This window comes from Rhinatrema bivittatum, chromosome 16, assembly GCF_901001135.1.
Source record: "Rhinatrema bivittatum chromosome 16, aRhiBiv1.1, whole genome shotgun sequence".
In the NCBI taxonomy this organism is placed as follows: Eukaryota; Metazoa; Chordata; class Amphibia; order Gymnophiona; family Rhinatrematidae; genus Rhinatrema; species Rhinatrema bivittatum.
Window position 1 is genome coordinate 38,654,164 of NC_042630.1, and position 23,991 is coordinate 38,678,154.

Genomic DNA, 23,991 nt, shown 5'->3' on the forward strand with positions numbered 1-23,991 from the left:
CTTAATGGACCCTTGGTCTGACCCAATATGGCAGTTCTTAGGTTGTCCCCTTTGGGACAGGAGGTAAAGGGGGTGAGAAACAAGTGGAAGAAGAGGCTGAATTGGGGAGCAGAGCGCCTCTTCTGTCTGCTCGAGCCTCAGCTTCGTCCGTCCTCTGCAGTCTGCTGAGAGAGTTGAGGCTGAAGGCAGGTGTCTGGTAAGCTGCCTGCAGACGGAGGGGAGAGCCTGCGGCATCCCTGTGGCCTGGGAGCCCTGCAGCAGATCAGTCATACTTCAAGGTCTGGAAGGCTGCTGAACTTGTGCAAGCCTGCACCCCTGAATGGCACTATAGACTGACTAATTCGGAGATGATTATACCCATTCCCAATCAATTGCAGATCGCTGTAGTGCTGTCACTGCATATGGGCGTGGCTAACCTGCTAGCTTGTCACCCATGTATGGAAAGCACAGAATATTTAGATAAGATATAAATTGGTGATTTATCTCTCTGTCCATCTTGTAATAGGAGAAGAGCAGCTCTGTGTATTTTGTTTGCCTCGCTTGCGTGAGCCTATTCTTCTGTGCTTTTGCCTTTCTTTCTATCTGCTGCAAGTGCAAGGTACTAATTATTCTCTTTGTGCTATCAGAAGGAAAGACGTGGCCTGGCAGAATCAGGGATTAATCTTTTTATGGTCTCCCTAAATCAAGGTGCGAAGTGAAGCGTTAAGCCAGTTGTTCTCTCTCTCTATATTTTTTTTTTTCATGTGGTTGTACAACCAAGAGAATTACAAATGCCCATGGCTGCAGTTTCTATTATGGTAACCGTCTTTCAGCATGTGGCGAGAGGCGATTAATGTGGGTTTTTCTCTTTCCTTGCTGTTCCAGAGCTGTTCGGGCCTCCGGTTTTAGAGGTCAAACCTTCAGCCTGGGCTGTGGAGGGAGCCCTGGTCTCGCTGAAGTGTAAAGCGGAGCTCGCCCCCCAGAGGCGGGACACGAAACTGCGCTACAGTTTTTACAAAGGCCCGCGGGCTTTGGTAGAGAGAAGCGATTCTCCCGAATACAGCATCAAGGAGATGCAATTTGACAACTCGGGGGATTATTTCTGCCAGGTGCAGACCGAGAAGCTGACGGTGCAGAAGAGGAGCTCGCCGCTAAAGATCCATGTGCAGCGTGAGTATCCGGGGGGGGAAGGGGTGGAGGGGAACCTATCTTACCCCTCTCTCTCCACTGCTGAACATGCGGGTGTCCCAGGGCACGGGCCTGAGGGAAAATCTGAGATTTCAAGGTCAGGGGTCGTCCCTTCCTTATTATCCCCTTGCTCAGCGCTCCGGATGAGCCCATGTGTAACCAGGCCGCATGCCTCAGGCCCTAGATCTGAATACTCACAAAATACATCAGCTTTTTCTTACTTAAGAGCTTATAAGGAGAAGCAGAGGTGCTAGGAGCACTCACATCGCATCTCGTTCACGGTCCTGCGTGTGATAGCGCAGCCTCCCTGCACCCCCACCTTGGGTGGCCCTGATGGCCTCTTCAGCTTTTATTTCTGTGATGTCCGGTGCTGTTTCACGTCTTGGCTTTTGACTCTTTACTTGGGAAGGTTTCAGAAGTCCCCCCGCATCGATGCATCCATCCCCGGGCCGGGCCCCGGCTCTCAAAGAGAAAGTCCGTGCCTGCTTTGCCTTTGGACAGGCCCCACAAGGATCCTCGCCTTCTCTCTCTCTCTTTCTGCTGCGTTTTCCGCTGGAAATGACGCGCGTTATAGAAGTGCGTTATTTCCCTCCCTCCCTCCCCCGCCCTGACCCCCATCCCCGGAAACGCCCTCTGCTCACTGCGGGGACAAATAGGCAATTTTGAAGAAGCCGATGTGCTGGAGTAAATGACTTGAGCCCTCTCCATTCCTCCCCACCTTAATCAGTCTTGGCCGCCCCCAACCACCACCACCATTACCACTCCCCTCCAGTTAATGCAGGTTTGAATGCAGAGGATGATGACCGCGGAAGCCGACTCCTTCTGCCGTGTCGCGGTTTCCAAACTCACTGGGGGTGGGGGGCAAGCCTAAGCGAGGACAATGCCGTCTTTCTTCTTCATCTTCTAGAGCTCTTTACGCTTCCGCTGTTGGAGGTGAAGCCTTCAACGTTTCCCGTGGAGGGATCCCCCGTCTCCCTGACGTGCAAAACGGAGCTCATGGTGCAGACCCCGGACCCGCAGCTCCGCTTCACTTTTTACAAGGGCCTACGGACGTCTTTGGGCAAAACCGATTCTCCCGAGTACCTCATCGGAGCAGTGGAGTTAGCGGACTCAGGGGAGTATCACTGCCGGGCGGAGACCGTGACGGAGAGCGTCCGGAAGGAGAGTCCCCAGCTCCGCCTGCACGTGGCGAGTGAGTATCCAGCAGGCTTACTCGCCATTACACTCGGGATGCAGTACGGGCGCAGTGCCAGAACTAACACAGGCGCCCCACCCCCAGGCAATAGTCAACACCCAAGTGCAAATCTCTCGCCTTTAAACCTTGAATTGCCCCTCACTGGCAAAAGCTAAAAGGGATGTTGGGAATTATTAGAAAGGGAATGGTGAATAAAACGGTAAATGTCACAATGCCTCTGTATCGCTCCATGGTGAGACCGCACCTTGAATACTGTGTACAATTCTGGTCGCCACATCTCAAAAAAGATATAATTGCGATGGAGAAGGTACAGAGAAGGGCAACCAAAATGATAAAGGGAATGGAACAGCTCCCCTATGAGGAAAGACTAAAGAGGTTAGGACTTTTTAGCTTGAAGAAGAGACGACTGAGGGGGGATATGATAGAGATGTTTAAAATCATGAGAGGTCTAGAACGAGTAGATGTGAATCGGTTATTTACTCTTTCGGATAATAGAAAGACTAGGGGGCACTCCATGAAGTTAGCATGGGGCACATTTAAAACTATTCGGAGAAAGTTCTTTTTCACTCAACGCACAATTAAACTCTGGAATTTGTTGCCAGAGGATGTGGTTAGTGCAGTTGGTCTAGCTGTGTTTAAAAAAGGATTGGATAGGTTCTTGGAGGAGAAGTTCATTACCTGCTATTAAGTTCACTTACAGAATAGCCACTGCCATTAGCAATGGTTACATGGAATAGACTTAGTTTTTGGGTACTTGCCAGGTTCTTATGGCCTGGATTGGCCACTGTTGGAAACAGGATGCTGGGCTTGATGGACCCTTGGTCTGACCCAGTATGGCATGTTTTTATGTAGCCAGAAGACAAAAGGCCTCACTGATCACAATCCTCCGGCCAGGAGATCCAGGTCTCTTGACCATCGGCCGTTCTGCCTGAATGTTAAAGTGATTTCAGCATTGTCCAGGAAGAGCCTTAACATTCAGAGAAATGGGGTGGGCCAGGCGCACATTAACACTTAACCCCCTTTCTCCTCAGCACCAGGAAAGAATAATGACAATAATAATTTTGGGAAGTTTAGGCCACCTTTCCAAATAATGCTCAAGGTATTATTAGAGTTGAGCTACGGTAAGTGTAAGTGGGCACCGTAGGCATCATGAGATACGAGTCAACCAAGGACCTGGCCAGGATAAACATATCTAGAAACATGGGACCCTTCTTTCTCGCTCTCTCTGTCCACGATACCATCCAATCTCTCCACACTGTAAGATTCATGCATTTGGACCGCCTGCCACACACGTCCATGACACGATCCTAGCACGCAAAGCCTTATGACGCAGATTTGTTTGTGCGTATGAGGACGCCCCAGCCCTGGGAGAGATGCGGTGCTGATGTAGACTGTTGAGCCTGCCTGTTGGCCACCAAAGACCCCCCCCCCCTCCCGACTCCTACCCCCATCTTCTTGCCCTCCTCCCATTGACCCCTCCTCCTCATCCCTTACTCTGGCTACTCATCAATGATCCCCCTCTCTATCCTCCTCCTGGGCTTCCACCCCCTTCTCTCTTCTCCTCCTCCTCTCTTTTCTCTCCCTGTCTCTCACCCCACCCATCCCTTCGCCATCTCTCCCCCCCCCCCCCCCCCCTCCGGCTCTGCCGCTCCTGACTGCTCAAGGCTCTGCCTCTGTCATGAATTCCACAGAGGAACAGTGCATACGAGGTATTGGACAAATGTCTTATTTTTGGGTTGGGGGAGGGGGGTTGGACTTTTGTCCTGATGTTGAAACCTAACTCTTACAGGCAGAAGAGACGCGTCCAAGGCCGTTCGGGCCCCTTTTGCTCTGTGCTCTGAGAACGTCCTTTCCCTCCCGCAGGAATTCCTGTCTCTGGAATCTCCCTGGAGGCCCAGCCCGCCGGAGGCCTGGTGAATGAAGGGGGAAGTCTGCTAGTGACCTGCTCGGTGGCCGGGGGGACAGGGCCGGTCACCATCTCCTTGTGCAGAGCGGACCCTGGCGGCTGCGAGGACAGACCAGCGTCATCGTCCTCGCGGAGGGAGGAATTCGTCGTGGCGGTGACGGAGGAGCACAGCGGGAGCCGATATTACTGCAAGGCCTCCAACGACGAGCAAACCCCTCCCATCGAGAGTGACTCCTTGCAGATATCTGTGAAGTGTGAGTAGCAGGCTCCCGGCATCGATAACTGGCTTTTTATTTGTAATTTTAAAATGATCATTAACGCTCTGGGCCCTTGAAAGGCAATTCCTAGACAGGGAGCCAACCCTTCCATTACATTTACAGAGGGGGAGAAGCGGAGGGAAAGGTTCCCTGTGGCAGTGGAGGGGAGGGCGCTCAAGGACCACCCCCTCCCTCCCCGAATCACTCAGTTGCTGTTTATTTATCTGCAGTTAGCTCATTGCTTTTCAGAAGTAGCTCAAGATGAGTTCCCTGTCCCCAGGGGCTTACAAACTAAGGAGGTCTTTGACTAAGCTGCGGGGGGTGCCACAGCCTAGGGAAACCACACGGCATTTTCCCCAGCGGTAAAAATACCCCAGGTTAGTAGGACCCAAATGCCGTGCAATGGCAGCCCCTTCGCCTGGGGGCCGCCATCGTGTTAAAAGGGCCATAGCGGCCCGAGCGCCGCCCCCCACCCAACAAGGTCTTGTAAGGACCCCCCCACCCCCCGGGGCTCCAAATCTCCCCTTCCTGGCCTTAGGATCCCACCCGCCCCGGGCAGACCTTTAAAAGCCTGGTGGCTTAGTGGGGCCCAGAATGCCTCCTGGGCTCCGGACCCTGCGCCATCTGAATCAAAATGGCACTGGCTGGCCGCTGTCCAAGGCCCCTGTCACGGGCCTTTATTGACTGGGCAGTATACTGTCTGAACCTTTGCCCGTGCAGGTGCCTTTCCCGCCCCCCCTCTGTCCGGGTGATTCTGTCTGACCTCCTCTTCCTGTGTCTCTCTGCATTTCCTGAGTGCTGTTTATTTCATTATCTATTTATTTGTAAGCTTTTGTGTACCGAAGCTTGGCCCTGGCCTTCACGCCGGTTTGCAGTTATAACAACATTTTACAGTATTAACAAGAACATTTGGGGACTGCAGCACTGAGAATTCATAATGAAAACCGGTGCAACACTGAAACGTCGTAAGCAAACATTATAGCTTTGTACATTGATAAAGGTAACTTGCAGGATATCGTGATAGGATTGAACATTGATAGTTACATTGCAGTATATCAATAAGTAGTGATTATGTTAGGTGTAGATGATACCTTGACAGTTTCATGTATCTAAGAATAGTAGGACTGTAATGCTGTCTGAGGGGGAGAGGTATGTATTCTCTTTCACGCTTGCTTTTTCTCTTACTTTGATGAACTAGTGCAGTCTTTTCTGTCTCTTCCCCGTAAAAACACGCCCGACACCAACATGCTGCCCTTTCGATGGCTCTCCATATTCCCTTGGAGCAGTTTGGGTCAGGTTTTTATCTCCTGTCCCTAGAGCATTCTGGAACTCTTTCTCTGTCTCTTCCTCTTAAGAAAATAGGACCACAAAATCCCTTCATGGCTCGGGGTGGGATTTTAAAACTAGACTGGGCCCAGGCTTTCTCGGTATCTGTGGAGCAAACTTTGCAAGGAACCAGGCCGGCTTCCATGGCCCCTCCTTTCTCTCTTGACAGTGCGGGTGTCGCAGCCTGTCCTTCGCTTTGGGACGGACGGCCATCGTGCCGTGGTCGGGGACACCTTGGTGATGACGTGCGAATCCCTGAAGGGATCCTTTCCTCTCCGCTACCAGTTTTACCACGGGCAGAGGGTTCTCGGGAGCTCGGAGGTCAATCAGACAGGGCTGGGAACCCTGAGAGTGACCGAAGTGTCCGAGGCCGACGCTGGCCTGTATTCCTGCGATGCCCGGAATGACGTTCCTGACGGCATCCAGCGGAGTGAAGCTGTTAACCTCTCTGTATTAGGTGAGTGCCTCTTTAGTCATTTAACATATGCTCTCCGTATTTCATCTATGAGGTTAACCTGCTTCTTTCCCAGATTTGCAGTTCACGACAAAATGCTCACAGTAAACATGAACCAATGGCAATATGTAGAAATGAACGTACATCTTTAGCTTCGTATTTCAAGTGTCCGTCGTGGTCCCTGGCTTTGTGAGCGCGTGCCAAGGGGGAGGACCCGAGCTTGAGGAGAATCTCACTCGTTCTGGGCTACTCCATGTGCCACTTTTGGTGCCACGGATCCTCTCACCGTCCCTCCTTCTCATTCTAGTGCCTGTCTCGGGTGCCACCCTCAGCTTCGACAAGAAAAGGCCCGAGATCTGGGCCGGTGAGAACCTGACCTTGACCTGCGCGGTGGCGGCCGGCACCTCGCCCACCTTCCACTGGCTTCACAATGGGAAGGAAGCCAACTGGAGCGCCGAACGCTACAGCACGAACGCGGAAGGGAACGTCCTTCACGTTGGGTCCGTGCAGCCGTCCCATGGGGGCGGTTACCAGTGCTGGGCCACCAACCAGCTCAATGCGGAAAGGAGCTTCAGTGCCTCCAGCGAAATCCTGAAGGTCACCGTCCTAGGTAAGGACTGTGGCTAATACTTACAAACACTTATTTCTCTCCCTGTATTTAGAAGTGGAATGTGTGGGGAAAGCAGTTAAATAAGTTATGATTAATTGAATCTGTTTGAACGGAGATTTGTAGGATAACTCTGTTAAGATTAATATTGTTGGTAGTGAAGCTTGAGAGGATTTTATTAGGGAGAAGCAAGACCAGCGTATAGTTTAGTGGATTAAAAAGGAATTTTGGGAGGTTAAAAGATTGCCGATGATGGGGATGGTTGGGAAGGGTTTAAAATGTCTCATGGTCTGGTAAGTGGGTTGGGAGGGTTGGGAGAGTAGGGGGAGGTTTGGGGTGCGGGAAGGCGATTGGGGGTTTTGTGTCATGGTGGCTTTATACTCTACAATTGTTGCCTCTCTCAGGGCCTGCTGGGCCGCTTGACTTATAAAGGCAGTTTATGAAAGGTTAAATTTAATTCAATTAAATTAAGCACTCTCTGTCACTGGTTTCCCCAATGGCTTATGCTTGCAAACGTTATCTTTAATAAGTAATTCCCCCGTCTTGTACTTTCACTCACTGTCCACAATTTATGACCCCCCATGTAGAGTCTTGGTTTAACTATCCGCCTATGAGAGACAGTTTCACATCAGCTTAAATGCAATCTGAGCTCACCGAAGACCATTCTTTGTTTTAAATAGCACTGAACTCAGTTTTGAGCTCGTTTTTAAATGTATTCAGCGAAGGGACATGGTGGAGGATTGCATTGCGGCCGCCTGCGTTATATCCTGGTCCTGACTCTCATGCATTCTGAGCCCGGCTCTCAAAGCTGTCCACGGTACGTGGTTTGTCTGCGTACGTGGGCGTGTAAAGGTTTATGCTAGTATTTCAGGAAGAGTGTGGTGGGAGCCGCGCAGTTCATACGATACCACGTGCGGTATTTCTGGGTGTAGGTTTCCGTAGGCGTGTGTATGTATAGCACAGGAACACGCATCTGTGGCCAGCTTTACGGCTTGCCAAGAGCCCCCTCCAGCTTTGGCCGCTGCTGCTTGGCTCGGCTCGCCAGGGCCCATTCCCAGTTTCTTAGCAAGAATCACACCCAGATCCTTTTCCCCCCCGTTGACATTAGCAAGCGCTGGTCCCCTTCAGAATATATTCCACTGCTTCTTGCTTGCATTGATTTTAAATCTGATGGCTCACTAGCGATGGAGGATGGTTGGGGGTGGCTCACCAGGAGGCCATTCAGCTTGTCAACTTGTATTGGATCATTCATAAAAGAAAATCTTAATCCAAAGAGGGGGGAGGGAATTTCCAACATGGTGGCAGTTCGGTAGCCACAGCGTCTCGGAGCTCCTGGTCCAAGTGGACAAATTTGTTTCTTTTTATTTCGTACCTGGATTTTTCATCCTGGTTAAGAGGGCTTTTCCTCCTGAACCCTCTCCTGCCCAGCAGCCTGCACTTGACCAGTTTGTTATTCAGGAAGCCGATTCTGTGGTCTCGGGCAGTGCCATGGCATCTTTCCAAGCAGCACTGGGGAGAACCCTCTCGGCCACGATGACCGATTACCCACCTCCTCCCATACCCTGCCCCAGCACTGCAGTTGAGGGCTGAGAGCCTGAATCTGTTGGCTGATCCGGAGTCTGCGCAGACTGGTGGTATTAGTGGAGGGGATGCCTGGGTGGAGAAGATCGCACACTGAAGCTGGAGAGTGGGAGCGGTCTGGTGCGGGGGGATCCCTCTGGGGAGTGGAACATCGCCAGGGACCCTCTGTGTCTGGAGAGGGAAGCCCGGCTCCTCTCAGGCTGCTGACACATCATCCGGCCGAGCGTGTGTTCTAGTCATGGCTGCGCTCATCACTCTGGATGCAACACGGGCTGCCGTCGTATTTCTGCAGAAATCTGTTTCCATTGGTGTCGAGAGTTTGCATAGTTAATTTGAATAGCAGGGGTCCTAATCTTTCTGCAGGAGCTGAAAACCTGGGACAAGAAGTTGAGCAGTGCCATAAGACAAGAGAGGTGACTGTATGAGCTGGTGACATCATTGAAAATAAGTTGGAGAATTCATCAAGGACGTCCCTTTCCCGGGCTCTCGAGTGCCTCCCTGGTGGAGATGTTCAAGAAATATCTCTTGGACATGTTACGCAATGCCATTGGAAGCCGTGCCACCTACTTCCAGGATACATCCTGCAACCCTGGAGAGATGCAGCGACATGCAGGATGAGGCCTGGGAGCAAAGGGAATTATCGGTTGATAACTGAAACCCGGCCTAAGACTGTAAGATCTACCGTACTGGTGACCTATGGATGAGAGCCAGATAGGGAATGAGCTCTTCGGCTGGGAATAAGGATCAAATGGCTTTGGGACAAAGGATTTTTCCTGACGTCTGTCATAGGTCACAAAAACGTTTGGCAGTGTGCCAAGAGGCCTTATTTTGGTTTGTGTATGATTATCAGCCCTAATTCCCTGGTATTTGTAGGCATAGACTAGATGATCGGGATCGTTTGCTTTCTTTCTTTTAATTTTGCGTTTGTAAAACTTTTCACTTTGACATATTCTGTTTCCTTATCTTTCAAGGGGATTTGATGGAGTTTGACTTTACAGCGCCCTACATAGAAAATGAGCGGTCCAGAGAGGGGTTCCAAGCGACAGTACCAGAGCCGCGCTTATTTAAAAGTCTCTGCCGCATGGCATTGACAGGACCCCTTCTTTTGAGATAATTTTCGTCCCAGTGACGCTTTGGGGACCCATGGACATAGATCATTTCATCTGCTTTTCTCTGTGCAATAATAAATGTGGGAGACAGAATATCCTTCTTTACAGCCAGCTGTGGCATTCCTAATCCAACATCTGGCTGTTGTTTAGCCATCATAGTGTAGATTCTTCAGTCAGAGCAGTTTATATCAAGGTTAAAGTGTGGATATCATAGAAACATAGAAATGACGGCAGAAGAAGACCAACCGGTCCATCCAGTCTGCCCAGCAAGCTTCACACATTTGTTCTCATACTTAACTGTTTCTCTTGGCTCTTAGTAACCTTATGTTCTAATTCCCTTTTCACCCCCACCATTAATGTAGAGAGCAGTGCTGGAGCTGCTTCCAAGTGAAATATTAAGTTTGATTAGTTGGGTAAGCGGCAGCATAGCTCTCTGCCATGAAGCAGAGGGCAATGCTGGAAATGTGTGAAGTATCAGTTTTTCTTTTCCCCTGTCATTGAAGCAAGGAGTCATGCCGGACATGCACCGAAAGTGAAGAATGCCTTGAAAGTCACATTAACTATCATCAAATATTGAAAAGCCTAATAATTGGTAATACCTATAAGCCCATGAACCCATCCCTGTTTTTTTTTCTTTTTTTTCTTTTCTTTTTTTAATTGGGAGATGGATGCCCTTCATCCTTCTACTCTGTGAAGGTGGACACCTACCACCGGCCACTGGCATCCCGCTCCGTTAATGCCTCTGTGGCTACTGCCGCTCCATGCAGTGTTTTACTACCTGCTCTTTATATGCGTCCTCTAGAACTGATGGATCCCATCCCTGGGTTTTTTTATTATTTATTTAATTGGGAGATGACAGCCCTCCATCCTTCCGCTCCGTGAAGGTGGACACCTACCACTGGCCACTGGCATCCCGCTCCGTGAATGCCTCTGTGGCTACTGCCGCTCTGTGCAGTATTTTACTACCTGCTCTTTATATGGACACCTACCACTGGCCACTGGCATCCCGCTCCGTGAATGCCTCTGTGGCTACTGCCGCTCCGTGCAGTATTTTACTACCTGCTCTTTATATGTGTCCTCTAGACCTGATGGATCCCATCCCTGTTTTGTTTTTTGTTTTTGTTTTTTATTTAATTGGGAGATGACAGCCCTACATCCTTCCGCTCCATGAAGGTGGACACCTACCACTGGCCACTGGCATCCCGCTCCGTGAATGCCTCTGTGGCTACTGCCGCTCCGTGCAGTGACGTGATATCGTCACTTCTCCATCTTCAGACCTGGTACCAGGGGAGTACATTTCAGCCCCACCGCATTGTAAAGTTCCTTTCGCAGTGTCACGCATGACCACGCTCTTTCAGGCCTGCGAGGTTGCTCTTCCATTTCCTGAACAAGGACAACATGAAACTCATCAGGCCTTCCAGGGGACCTTTCCTTGTTCTGTGCTTAGGGGGGAAACACTCTTTACTGGACAAGGCCTGTTCAGGTCAAAAGTTTTAGTTAAATCTGTCTTCAGTTATCTAACAAAATCCCATCCTACAAAAGAAATGCCAGCATTCACAGTGCACAAATTCCCCCCTGTGCACACACACACACACACACATACACACACACACACACACACACACACACACAAAGGAAATTAATTTAACAAGCAAGGAAAACTACCAACAGCGTGAAACGCATGTGCGTGGTGATCTTCCCAGAAGAAGACCTGGTTCATGGGTTGGATCGCAGGTAGAGTGAAATGTGTAAGAATGATAAGCTTCAATGTTAGAGGCCAGGACCTTTCATTAAACACTGGCCATATTTACTAAGGAATAACGGTGTATGAATTCCCGCCCGAAGGATGCTTCTCATGTGGGTAATGCAGCTTATGGCCTCATGTTCATGTCAGTCTTATTTCTCATGTGATCAACTACAAATCTATTGCGTGGCTTACTATGAATGCCTTTGTAAACATTTTATTTTTTAGGTTCCAGAAGCTCCCCTGAAACCTCTTCCTTCCCTCCTGCACCTCAAGGCAGTGGCTTCCAGACCTCGGCAGCTCTGCCTCCTCCACTCCCTCCCGAGATGTTGGCGCTCGCTGCTTCTTCGCCCGATGCCCCGCCACCATCACCTCTTCCGGTTGGGTCCCTTGTTTCTTCTGCCCCTTGGTCGTTCCTGGCCGAGGATCTTTTTGGTTCACCGTCTCTGGATAAATCGGGGAAGGCGGGGCAGGTGCCTTCAGAAGAGGCCATCGTTTCTGAGGGGCTAGGGCTGGAGGAAGAGAGAGGAAACATCAGGAAATCGCCTTCCAGAAGAGACGGTGCTGCCATCCCGGAGAGGTGCAGGGACAAACCATTAGGTGCCTTCTGTGAGGGGGTAGCTGGACATCAGGTGAAGAACAGCATGAAGGAACGTAGTCAAGGAGACAAGATCTCATTTCTAGCCTCTATAAAGAAGTTTGTAAGAACCATTCAGGAACAGAAAACAGCTTTTGAATCCCTTACCGAGAGGGAGCCAGCCGAGACCAGATCCGTGCACGCTACTGATTCCCCCGTTCTACAACAGATAAACCAGTCTGTGCAGGGTCTGAAAGCCGATGCGGGTAAAATAGCCGTGGAAATGCAGGCGATCAGCGCATACCTGGCCAGCATCACTGGCTCCTTCCGGCAGATTGCAGGGTCCTTGAGAAAGGCTCCTGTCGATGACTCGGCCTAGGCATAGGAGGCTTATAGCAGCAGGCAGCCTATCGGCAAGGGAGCCCCCTGAGTGCTAAAGCAGCCCAACCTGCGCGGGTAACCTGTAAAGCAAGGCTGGCAGACTTTAGCAGCTTCACAGACGCTCACATGTTGAACACGAGTTTGCTTTTGTATTATACTTGAAGTTTGGAAAATTAGGCCTGCGGGATCAGCTTTTAAGCACAGCAGCTTCTAAGGGGAAATACCCCTGGTTATCTTTAAGGATACTTTGGTCTGATAAATATTTGCCAACTCATCTGTCGGCGTGGCCCGTGGCTGGCAGAATTGCAGGTGCCACGAGTCCGACGCATTCTTCCAGGTCTGTGAACAGGCCCACAAGGGAAGCCGTTTATCGAGGCCGATTAGTAAGGGGATATCTGGGGTGTGCTGGTGATGGACAACGCTCCAGCCTGTGAACATCTGTGCAGTGACTCTGCATGGCTTGTATGAGGTTAATGGTTATGGAGAGTTATTCAGGTCACTCGCTTTCCCGAGGATCACCACAAGCTTACGGTGGCCTAAACAAGGGAGGTTGGAAAAATGTTCAACTCGATAGTCTGACGTCATCTTTCAACCAAACTTGTGATATACTTTTTAGGCTGTGGTTGGCTGGTGCGGGGAGTATCTGTCATGCCATCTTAGCTTTGTATTGCATTAAAAAATGTTATGTTATTATTAGAAAAGAAATGTACCTAGTAAAAATGCTGTAGCTAATAAGTGCTGATGCTTTTAAAATCCTGTTTAATTAAAGGATGTGCTTTGAACCGAAGTTCCTTATTTCTTTGTTATGAAATCTTTCTGTTACAGAACTAGTGTTACAGGTAAGATGATCCGCTGCAGGATTTCTTTGCATCGGAAGGGTTTCAGAAAATTTCTGGCCTGTGACCAGACATGACGTTTTTCTTTTTTTTAGTAATTTTTTTAAATTGAGTCATGGCAGGGACACAAGATGGGATCCACCAGTTTGCTTCCTGTGCATTAATTTATTCTTTTCAACACTGAGCTCCTGTAGCCCGAGGTTTCCCTGTTTCTATCATAACCTTTTTTTCTATTTTATGGTGAGGAAAAGGAAGGCAAAAGTGTCATCTACACCCGGTCCTTCCACCCAGGCCTTAATGGCTCGCTTCCCCCGCCCTTGTTCTAGGGGTTAGGCCCCTGGAGAGCTGTGCCGGTCCCTGCATCTGTAGTGGAGATGCCGGTGGGCTCCGCTGGGAATGAAGCAACCTAAGAAGAAGTCCATTCCTATCCCTCCTCCCCCCTCACTCCTTGTACCCGGTGTCTTGCCTTGGGACACTTATGAGCTGCGGTGTCCATCAGCCTGGCGATGTTCCTGGGAGTCTGGCAGGAAGAGAGCCAGCGAGAGAGGGCCTCACACGCCGACCAGGGGCTACTCCCAGAGCCACACAGGAAGGGGGGCATGTACTGGGAAGACCGGCTACCACAGCCCTAGGATCTGTACGGGCAGCTCTTGCTATCCTGGAAAGATCACCATTTCGTTTGTCCCAAGATATTTCAGTAGTAACTACCGGCAGGCAAAACCCAGGAGCTGCTCTGGGAGCACACTGGGAACCTGACTGGATTGCAACGTAAATTTGAGATTTTGCAGGCCTCCACCCTCGTCTTGGTCCAGGATCCTGGGATTGCGCACAGGAGACTGAAGAAGTTTGAGAATGATACTTAAGCATCTCAAGTTATGATTCCTGAACTTTCCATCCTTCTCAATGATCCCAACTAGGGTTACTAGGCTTCCGGACTAGTATTGCCTCCCCTCTGGAAAGAACATTGAGGGGAACAGAGGATCTCTGGACCCCTGCAAGACCCAACTATCTTTGGTGTCTTGAATAGTTTGTAAGCTCCATGGAGAAAGGACAGTCCCTTATGCGTATCTTACAGTGCTGCATACCTCTAATAGCGGTATAGAAATAAGCAGTAATAGTAGTTTCTGTATATTTAGAAAGATCTCCCCATGACGAGATTACGTGTGTTATCCTCCTTGTGGCTTTTGAATTTCAGCAAGATCAGAATTCAGTTTTGGCCACCCAATCCAGAACATTTTTATTGGTTAGAAAAAAAAAAACTTTTTTGATTTATGTAGGAGTTCTCGAGCATAGAAAGAGGCTGGCATGGTGCCCTCTGGAAGGTCCCTGGTTTGATCCTCAAATTGGGTTTTTCACTCCCTTGGGTTGGCCGGGCCAAGGATGCAGTGAAGCTCCAGGGAAGGATGGAGTCCTAGACATTGAGTAAGGCTGACACCTAGTGGCCAGATTCAGGGCCTGCGATTTACAGGGACGAGAGAGGAGCCCTGGTGCATGGCTGCAGCCCAGGACCACCACAACAATGAGGGGGTCGAAAATGCAGGCAATGTGGAGGAGTAGCCTAGTGGTTAGAGCAGTGGGCTATAAACCAGGAGACCAGGGTTTGAGTCCTGCTGTTGCTCCTTGTGACCTTGGGCAAGTTGCTTTACTCTCCATTGCCTCTGGTACAAACTTACAGGCTGATACAGTTCAGTGCCCTCCAACCCGCTGAACCTAATAGGGCCATCAACATGCAAATGCATGTTGATGGCCCTATTAGGTATTCCCACATGATTCAGTAAGTAAAATGTGCAGCCAAGCTGCACATTTTACTTTCAGAAGGCGCTAATTTCTTCGGGCACTGGGAAAGTGCACAGAAAAGCCATGATATTAAGTCGGAGGTCCCGAAGAGTAAAAAAAGGAAAAAGAAAAAAGAAATAAAAATTTGAAGTCGGCCCGCGGCTGTCGGGTCTAAAACCGGATGCTCAATTTTGCCGGTGTCCGGTTTCCGAGCCCGTGGCTGTCAGCGGACTCAAGAACCGACGCCAGCAAAATTGAGCATCGGCTGTCAAACCCGCTGACAGCCGCCGCTCCGAGCCAAAAGGAGGCGCTAGGGACGCGCTAGTGTCCCTAGCGCCTCCTTTTGCCCGTTTCTACTGCCAGGCCTCATTTGAATACTGTATCGCGCGCACAGGCGAGTGGCCTGTGCGTGTGGCGGGTGAGCGGGCATTCGCCCGCTCTCCCGCGGACTTTACTGAATTGGCCCATTAGATTGTAAGCCCTCTGGGGATAGGGAAATACCTACAGTACCTGAATGTAATCCACTTTGAAGCACTGTGAAAAGTGCAAAAAGCAGAATATAAATCTAAATTTAAAAATAAATAAATAAAATATCCCAGTCCCTGAGCCGATAGTACAGAGGAGCAGGAGGAAACTGACAGATCAACAAAAAAAAAGAAATGTATTATTATTTTTAGCACCATTGGCATCTACAAATGTTTAGATAAATTGCAGAATGATCCAGGGCCTTGCAAAAGCCTTGACGCCCTTGTACATTCTTCACGCTCTGCTGTCTAAAAATTACAAATCCAAATGCATTCAAGGGGGAGATTTTTCACTGCTCTACAAAATATACCCTACGCATTCCAAACATTTCCCAAAACAATTAGGAGTTAAAATAACAAGCCTTGACTGCACAAGTCTTCACACTCTTTGTCATAGCAAACCCAGATGTGCTCCGGTTCCAAAAATTGCCTTAAAAAGGCCCATCCTAAGTTAAAAAGGGCCCCACCCGTGTGTAATCCTAGGAGCTGAGTTGATCTGTAAACTCCTGGATAAAGACGAACGGATTCAAAGTGAGCTTGAAGCAAAGGTCCAAACACGCTGAACAAGGAGCTGCTGAAAGAAATCCGGGATAACATTAGGCAAAACTGGTCTTGCTTTATAATTTGAAATTGATATAAATTCATTAATAAAAAAAAAAAAAAGAGTCACGGCCACAATCTTTCCAGTCCTGGAGGTCGCACCTCCAAAAAGATGTAGGCAGTCCAGAGAAGGGGCCATCACAGTGATGCAGGGCCCGCACCAGACACCCTGTGAAAGGGGATGTAAGGATTTAAATAGGAATACCAGACAGAAGAGGGGGACTTATGATAGAGACATTCAAGTACTTTAAAAGAAAAACTCATGCAGAAGAAGAGGTCGCCATGAGGCTCCAAGGAGGTAGACGCAGGAGTAAGATTGGGAAATCTTTCCTCAAGGAAAGGGGTGATGGATGCATGGCATAGCCTGGCAGGGAGGCAGGGTCAGTGACTGAATTAAAGAAAGCACTGGACAAGCACGGAGGATTCTTAGTTACGAAGAAGTGAAGAGAAAGCCAGAGATCACCTAGTATTGCAACAGGATGGAAACTGGACAAACGAGATGAGCCTTACTCTCCTCATCAAGCCATTGTTTAGTATGACTTGGGAGGCCTCCTTGAGTTTGCCATTGTTTGCTAATATTGAAGTATATTGAGGGGCCTGGATGGTTACCCCAAGCAGGAGTATTAGCCAACCTGTGGTTAGCTGGCCATGGTCTTGAACGACACACAGCTGTCTTCTGGAGAGTGATTGACCATGGCAAGGAAATGGCTTCATTGCCCGCCACAGTGATAGATTCCCATTGCCAGGGACGAGGGCTTAGCTGTTGCTTGCCACGAATAGTTTGTTAGGTCATTTTATAGTACATTTTCAATGGTAGCGTTAGGGTGCTCAGCTGTTTGGGGCGCTCGCTCAGTGAGTAGATTCTGTGGCAGGCTGTCCCACTCTGTAAAGTTAAGCTGTTTTCCCATTGGATTTGAATGGAGATGGCAGACCGCTTATCAACGCAAGATTCATTTCACCAAACCTATGAAGACCAGGGTAACAGTGCTCAGGTTGTGTTCACCTAAACACTGTTACCCGAGGAGATAGTTGCTCATTTTGGAAGACCAGAAGGGTGTTTGCAAGAGCTTGGTTTTTTTGAAACCAAAATTTGTTCCAAAAGAGGTTTGTTTTGTTTATTTATTTCTTTAACAGCTTTTATATACCGGTATTTGTAGATTTATTTTATTTATTTATTTAGCATTTTTCTATACCGACTTTCCAATAACAAAATTATTGATCAATTCGGTTTACATTTTAAACAATAACAACAATGACAAGTAAATGTCTTACAATGAACAGGTCGAATTAACTTGGATTAAGATATAAGGGGGTAATAACATAATTAACATGAGCGGTGCCTAATATAGGCTAGAGGCTGGGTTTTAATGATAGACTGCCGAAGATAAGAGACTGCCAAAGATCATGTGATTTCTAGAGAAGATCTATATAGTTCTCTAGCGTGTTACCACTGAGGGGATATTGGCAGGGATATTTCGCAGGTTGATGTTATGGGAAAGCTTGGTTGAATAACCAAGTCTTGAGTCTTTTTTTAAATGTAGTGGAGCATTGCAGTGATCTGAGCTCTGCTGGGAGAGAGTTCCAGAGTTTAGGCCCAGATGTGGAGAAAGCTCTTTTACTTAATGCTGATTTCATCGGTGGAATTTGAAGGTTGTTTTTGTAGGCTTGTCTCACTGGTCTGGAAGATGTGTGGAGTTGGAGAGGGAATGTGAGCTCGAGTGGTGCCAGGTTGTGTATTGCCTTGTGGGTTACTGAGAGCACTTTGAATAGTATTCTGAATTTGACGGGAAGCCAGTGTAGGCTTTTTAAGATGGGTGAGATGTGGTCTTTTTTGTTGGACTTGGTTAAGATCCTCGCTGCAGCGTTCTGCAGCATCTGTAGCGGTTTTATGGCGTTGGCAGGGAGACCCAGTAGAAGTGAGTTGCAGTAATCTATTTTCGTGAGAATGATTGCTTGTAGAACTAATCGGAAGTCTTTGAAATGTAGGAGTGGTCTCAGTCTTTTTAAGACTTGTAATTTGAAGAATCCATCCTTTACGATGTTATTTATGAGTGATCTATAATTCATTTGGTTATCAAGTATAACTCCTAGATTTCTGACTTGTGGAGTTATTGTTAATTGAGTTGACAAGATGGTACTTGGAAGTGTGTAAGTTCCGTTTTGGGAAATGAGGAGATATTCTGTTTTGTTTTGATTAAGGATCAAGTTGAGGTTGGTGAGTAAGTTGTTGATGGCTTGTTGGCAAGAGTTCCAGAAGTCCAGAGTTTTTTGGAGAGATTCAGTAATTGGAATCAGTATCTGAACATCGTCTGCATATAAGTAGTGGACGAGATTCAGGTTGATGAGGAGCTGGCAGAGTGGCAGAAGGTAAATATTGAATAAGGTTGGAGAGAGTGATGATCCTTGTGGGACTCCTAAGTTGCAGGTGACTGGTGGAGATTCTTCTTTGTTGATCTTGACCTTATACTGTCTGTTCTGTAGGAACGATTTGAACCAGTTGAGGGCCTCATCTCTGATGCCAATTTCTGCCAGGCGATCTATTAATGTGTTGTGATTGACCGTGTCAAAAGCTGCTGTTAGATCTAGGAGGATGAGAAGACACGGTTGTCTGTTTTCAAGTTTAAGTAATATAGAGTCCGTTAATGAGATTAGGAGGGTTTCGGTGCTTCGAGATTGGCGGAAACCGAACTGCGATGGGGAAAGAATTTTGTGGTCGTTTAGGTATTCTGTTAGTTGTTTGTTTGCAACTCGTTCCAAGATTTTTGCGATGAAGGGTAGATTAGCTATTGGGCGAAAATTGGCTGGGTTTTCAGGAGAAAGATTAGGTTTTTTTATGAGTGGTTTTATGATTGCCATTTTTAGTGGGTCAGGTACAATCCCGTGAGAGAAGGAGCAATTTATGATTTGTGCGATGGGTTTGGATATGATTTTAGCACAAGAGATGAGGAGATTGGTGGGTATGGTATCCTGAGGGTGAGAAGAAGGTTTGAGCTTTTTTAGGATATTTTCGATCTCTAAGGATGAGGTCGGTTCGAACTCCTTAAGGCTAGCCTTTTGTGATGAGACTGCAGCTCGAGGTATTACTGGCGTAGTGTAATTATTATTGTTATTATTAATGGACTGAGTTAGTAGATTTGGTATCTTGTTTTTGAAGTAGGTTGCCAGTTCTTCTGCTTTGCTTGCTGCTTTATCATCTGGTATGGATGTTGGTAGGGGTTTAGTGAGGGATGAGACCAAAGAAAAAAGCGCTCTAGGGTCGAAAATGAAGTGGTGGATTTTTTGTGAGTAAAAGTCTCTTTTTGCTTGGAGGATGGATATTCTGTAATGGTGCATCATGGTTTTGAATGCTGTGATGTTGGTGTATGTTGGGTTTTTCCGCCAGTGTTGTTCTTTTTTTCTGAGATCTTGTTTTAAGGATTTTAGTTTTGGTGTGTACCAAGGTTTTCTGTTGTCCTTGTTTGCTTGAGGAGCTTTGGTAATAGTTGGGCATGTAGTATCGGCCACTTTTTTGGTAATGTTGTTCCAGGACAAAATGGCTGAGTCCGCGTTAGTAAGGTCCAGTTGGTTAAGTTCATCCGATAGTCTGTTGCTGAGAATTTCCTGGCTGCACATTTTTTTGAATTGGATTGTGTTATTCTGCTTTTCTGGGAGTGTAGGTAGGTTTATCTTTAGTGTTGTGTTGATCAGCTTATGGTCTGACCAGGGAACTGGAAGGCATGTAGGGTGAGAGGAAAGAGTAAGTTCCTGGTTAATGAAAATGAGGTCCAACGTATGACCAGCTTTGTGGGTGGGTTCCTTAATTATTTGTTTGAAACCCATGCAGTTTAGTGTGCTTAGGAGAGTTTCACAGCTGTGAGAATGGGGGGATACATCCACATGGAGGTTGAAGTCCCCCAATAGTATCGCTGGTGTGTCGGAGTTGATGTGTTTTACTATATTTTCAATCAAAGGTGATGGATCGGTTTCGAGGTATCCTGGGGTGGCGTATGTGAGCCCGATTTGAAGGTGAGAGGATTTAAATACGGCAAATTCTAGAGAATGTGAAGATATTGAAGTTTGTAGTGACATTCCTAGTGTTTTTTTTGCTGCCAGAAGAAGACCTCCTCCTCGTTTTTTGAGTCTGGGGATTGAGAATATGTTGTACGAGTGAGTAGGGAGTTGGTTGATTGTAGCGATGTCTTCTGGTTTTAACCAGGTTTCAGTGATTGCAAATATGTCTGTGTTTGTTTCTAGCAGATAGTCATGAAGCAGGTGAGTTTTCTTAGTCAAAGACTGTGCGTTCAGCAGTGATAAGGTGAAAAGTGACAGTCCCAGTAGTTGGTTTAAAGGTGAGATGACAATAGGGATGAGTCTTTTTTGTAAAGAGTGTGGTAAGGCTTGTTTTTTTGCTGATGGTCTCTTGAGGTTGTGGATGATGGGGATGGATGAGATCGCCATGATTGGTTTCGTAACTGAGCGCTGGATGTTGCTAGTTGAGTGAGCGCTGGATGTTGCTAGTTGAATGAGCGCTGGATGGTTGCTAGTTGAGTGAGCGCTGGATGGTTGCTAGTTGAGTGAGCGCTGGATGTTGCTAGTTGAGTGAGCGCTGGATGGTTGCTAGTTGAATGAGCGCTGGATGTTGCTAGTTGAGTGAGCGCTGGATGTTGCTAGTTGAGTGAGCGCTGGATGGTTGCTAGTTGAGTGAGCGCTGGATGTTGCTAGTTGAGTGAGCGCTGGATGTTGCTAGTTGAATGAGCGCTGGATGGTAAAGTGCAGACTGGGCACTGGGTGAGATCTGGATGGCTGCTTACTAAATGAGCGCTGCCATGGCTCACCGAGATGAGTCGGAGTAAGAATGAGTTACTGGACTTCTTTGGATAGATTTGGTTTAGGGGCCTCACAGTGCAGGCACAGGTGCTGCTGTTCTAAGGCGTGTTAGAGATATTAGTCTTTTGCCTGGGAGATAACATCATATCGGTTAACATGGAACATAGCGAATTACATGGAAGAGGGGGAAGAGCAACTTGGAGGGGGGTTCTCAACTGAAACCATTGAACAGTAAAATTGCAGAGGGTCTAAGATAATAGATTAATTATGAAGACAAAGTAAATATTACAAGGAAACATAAGGGAAGAAGAATGAAAGGAGAGCGGTTGTTAACAAAGAGGAGGAAGGGATATTAACAATGAGAAGGCAAAGGAATGAGCAAGATTTATTAGAGAGGGCGTAGAAAACGTTTATACAATACATGTTTAAGGACAAGGGTTACGGGTGAGGGGATGGTTTAGCGGGGAAAGAAGGTGTTATTGCGGGAAGGCCTTTTTGAAGAGCCAGGTCTTGAGGTTTTTTTTAACTTTTGGGTGCAGGGTTCTTGGCTGAGGTCAGGGGGCATCGTGTTCCAGAGGGTGGGTCCTGCAATCGATAGGGCTCTGTCTTGTGTACATTTGAGATGGGTGGGGAGGAAAATCTCAAAACACATCCCACGTGTAGGTCCACCTGACAAGAACTTCTTGGCTAGCCCTAAGCAGAGTTACCCCAGGCATATTTGGGGCACTCAGAAAGTCCTTTTCCCCTTATGGCTGTCTTGCCCTTGTTTGCAGTTTTATCAAATAGAAGCCCTCTCCAGTAGCCCTGTAAGGAGGAGATCCCATCCTCCTCGCCCCTCTTCCCCTGGGGCATCAAAATCCCCACCACTTTCACGAAGCTCGACAGCTTTCTTAGGCTGCTGGACTGGTAAATGTAATTTCTAGGCAACTCAGATTTGGGCACAAAGAGCGCCAACTTCCTGCAAGCTGCAGGCCCCGTTTTTATTTCTGTGACCCTCGGCTGCCCCCAGGGCTACCCCCCGGTCACTAAGCGGGCGCAGCTGGCATTGGAAAGTGGCTGAAAACTGGGGTGATCCTCTCATTCTAGCAAGTGGATGACCAAAAATTGAAGGCCACAAACTCTTAAAACCTTATCGTGTGCTCCACCCGGTTCTCATTCTGTTCGTTAGCTTATTAATATTCTTTTTCCTTTGCAGAGGTCAGCAATATCCTCCCGACCATGGGGCTGATCTTCTCCCTGCTGTGCCTGATTATTCTCCTCGCGGTGCTCCTTTTCCTGTACTTGAAGCATCAACAGAAGGCAGGTTCGTTGCTTACGATATTTCCCTTGGTAGGAGAGAAGAGGACTCTACAGGGACCCCTCCGTGGTGCTATCCCTGGGTCCCGGCAGCAGGTTTGCTCTACTCTGCTTTCCCACCCTCCCCTGGAGGCACCACTGGGGCTTGTAATGTAACAGAGAACGTGGTCCGCGGTCCTCGCCCATTCCAGGTCTTTAGAAACTGGAAAATCCACGGCAGCCAGTCTGCCATGGGCTCCAAAGGGACGACACATGCCGGCTGGCGCGTCCGCACACCTAGGGTAGCCGGATCACTTCACCCTGGCGTTCAGCGGAAACTCCTCCGGATCGGGGTTCCGCTGAATCTCTCGGCCCGAAGCTGTTCGGCCAACCTACGCCCTGGGCGGGTTTTGGAATAAGGAGCTTTGAGCGACATTCCTTGTCCTGGGGGTGGTCCTGAAGTCACAGTGCATCCCCTCAGAAGCCCTCCCCGCCACCCCCTCCCCGGGATCACCTTCCTTAAAGCGTAAGGAACGCTGCGAGGAGGATAGCGCCGTCCCCGAGGCCCTGCCAGTGACGGTGCTTCTGTTTCTTTCTTTCTTCCTGTGTAGATGAGCATCACTTTACGCCTCCAGCTAGGTGAGTATCTCCGGTTCTGGGGCTTTATTTACTTTTCTTATCGTCTGCTCAACCCCCAGGGGAGGAGAGAAGATCAGATGGCAGCACACCTAAGGCTTCTCTTATTTTCTTCTGTGGTCCCTGCCCTGGCGTGCAGGGGGGGTCATGGGCCAGAGCACTACCCCCGGTTCCTAGGCTCTAGACTCCCCTCTCTCTCCCAACAAGGAGAGAGAGGGGAGTCAGTATTTCGGGTAAAAAGGGACAAACTTCACACAGGAATTGTTGTCCAAAAAATATAATCTTTTACTGGTCCCTTGCCTGCAGGAAGACAAAAATTCCCAGCAGGTAAACCAATGCTGAGGGCAGGGTCAGTACAGAAACGTGGACACAGTGTCAGGCAGTAGCAAATGCTGCAGACCCTGGTAGGCAGGCACTCTGGGCAAAGCTCTCCCTCTCTGAGCGCTGCCCCTGCTACCTGCTCCTCTGCCCCTCTCTCTCTCTCTCTCTCTTCCAGTATCCAAAGGCAGAGGAGTCTCTGGCTGATGCTTTTCTCGGACAGCAGTTCTTGGGACTTTCCCCCTGTTTAGGCAGCCTTCCCTCTGACGCCCACAAAAGGACAATCCTCTGAAGAAATCTCTCTTAGAAGAAGGAGTATAGAGCCTTACTCAGGAATCCAGCCTTGCACCCCCAAGCCAAGACCCTCCCTAATCCCAAAGGCCTGAGCAACCCAGACCCTGGGGCCCAGCCAGGCCTGGATTTAGGCACAGGGAACGTAGGCAGACGCTTAGGGCACCAAAGTTGGAAAGCACTAAATATCCAGGCCGAAGCTCTGCACTGGTTGCTTCAGGGCCCCTGCCCCAGCACAGCTTCAGAGAGCTATTGCCCTAACACTCTCCCTATGAGCGCCCAGATCTTAAATCCAGCCACCTTCCCAGGACCATCCAGCATCCCTCCCTTGAAAGAGGTAACCCCAGAAGAATCCCGAGCCACAGGGGCAGGGCCGGCCTCCCCTCCTCTACTCTGACAGGCAGTGTCCGTGGCGATGCTGCTCTTACTCCAGTAAAGCCCTTAGTGTGGACACTTAGCATCCGGGGAAATTCTAAAGCACAAGGCGGCGCACGCCAACCAGTGCGGAGCTTCGTCGCCTCTCTGACCCGTCTCTCGTCCTCTCTCTCTCTCTGCTTTTTTTTTTCCCCTCGATTTGCCTCTTGCTGGCTCTTTTCTCTCCTCTCGCGTTCTGACCATGAAAGCA

The 23,991-nt window shown here is 48.6% G+C and overlaps 1 protein-coding gene across 4 annotated transcripts in view; it reads left to right on the forward strand.

Moving 5' to 3' along the window:
• The window catches only part of LOC115078133 (Fc receptor-like protein 3), a 55,510-nt gene that overhangs the window by 21,644 nt on the left and 9,875 nt on the right, over positions 1-23,991 (forward strand). For 2 of the 4 annotated variants that reach the window (XM_029580806.1, XM_029580805.1), the window contains 6 exons: positions 865-1,149; positions 2,075-2,359; positions 4,226-4,522; positions 6,021-6,308; positions 6,613-6,915; positions 11,575-13,086. In XM_029580806.1, the coding sequence (XP_029436666.1) occupies positions 865-1,149; positions 2,075-2,359; positions 4,226-4,522; positions 6,021-6,308; positions 6,613-6,915; positions 11,575-12,302 (2,186 nt within the window). In that variant the 3' untranslated portion in view covers positions 12,303-13,086. Of the gene's footprint in view, positions 1-864; positions 1,150-2,074; positions 2,360-4,225; positions 4,523-6,020; positions 6,309-6,612; positions 6,916-11,574; positions 13,087-22,041; positions 22,150-22,732; positions 22,761-23,991 lie in introns of those variants that run through there. The other 2 variants (XM_029580807.1, XM_029580808.1) reach the window with 2 other exon arrangements.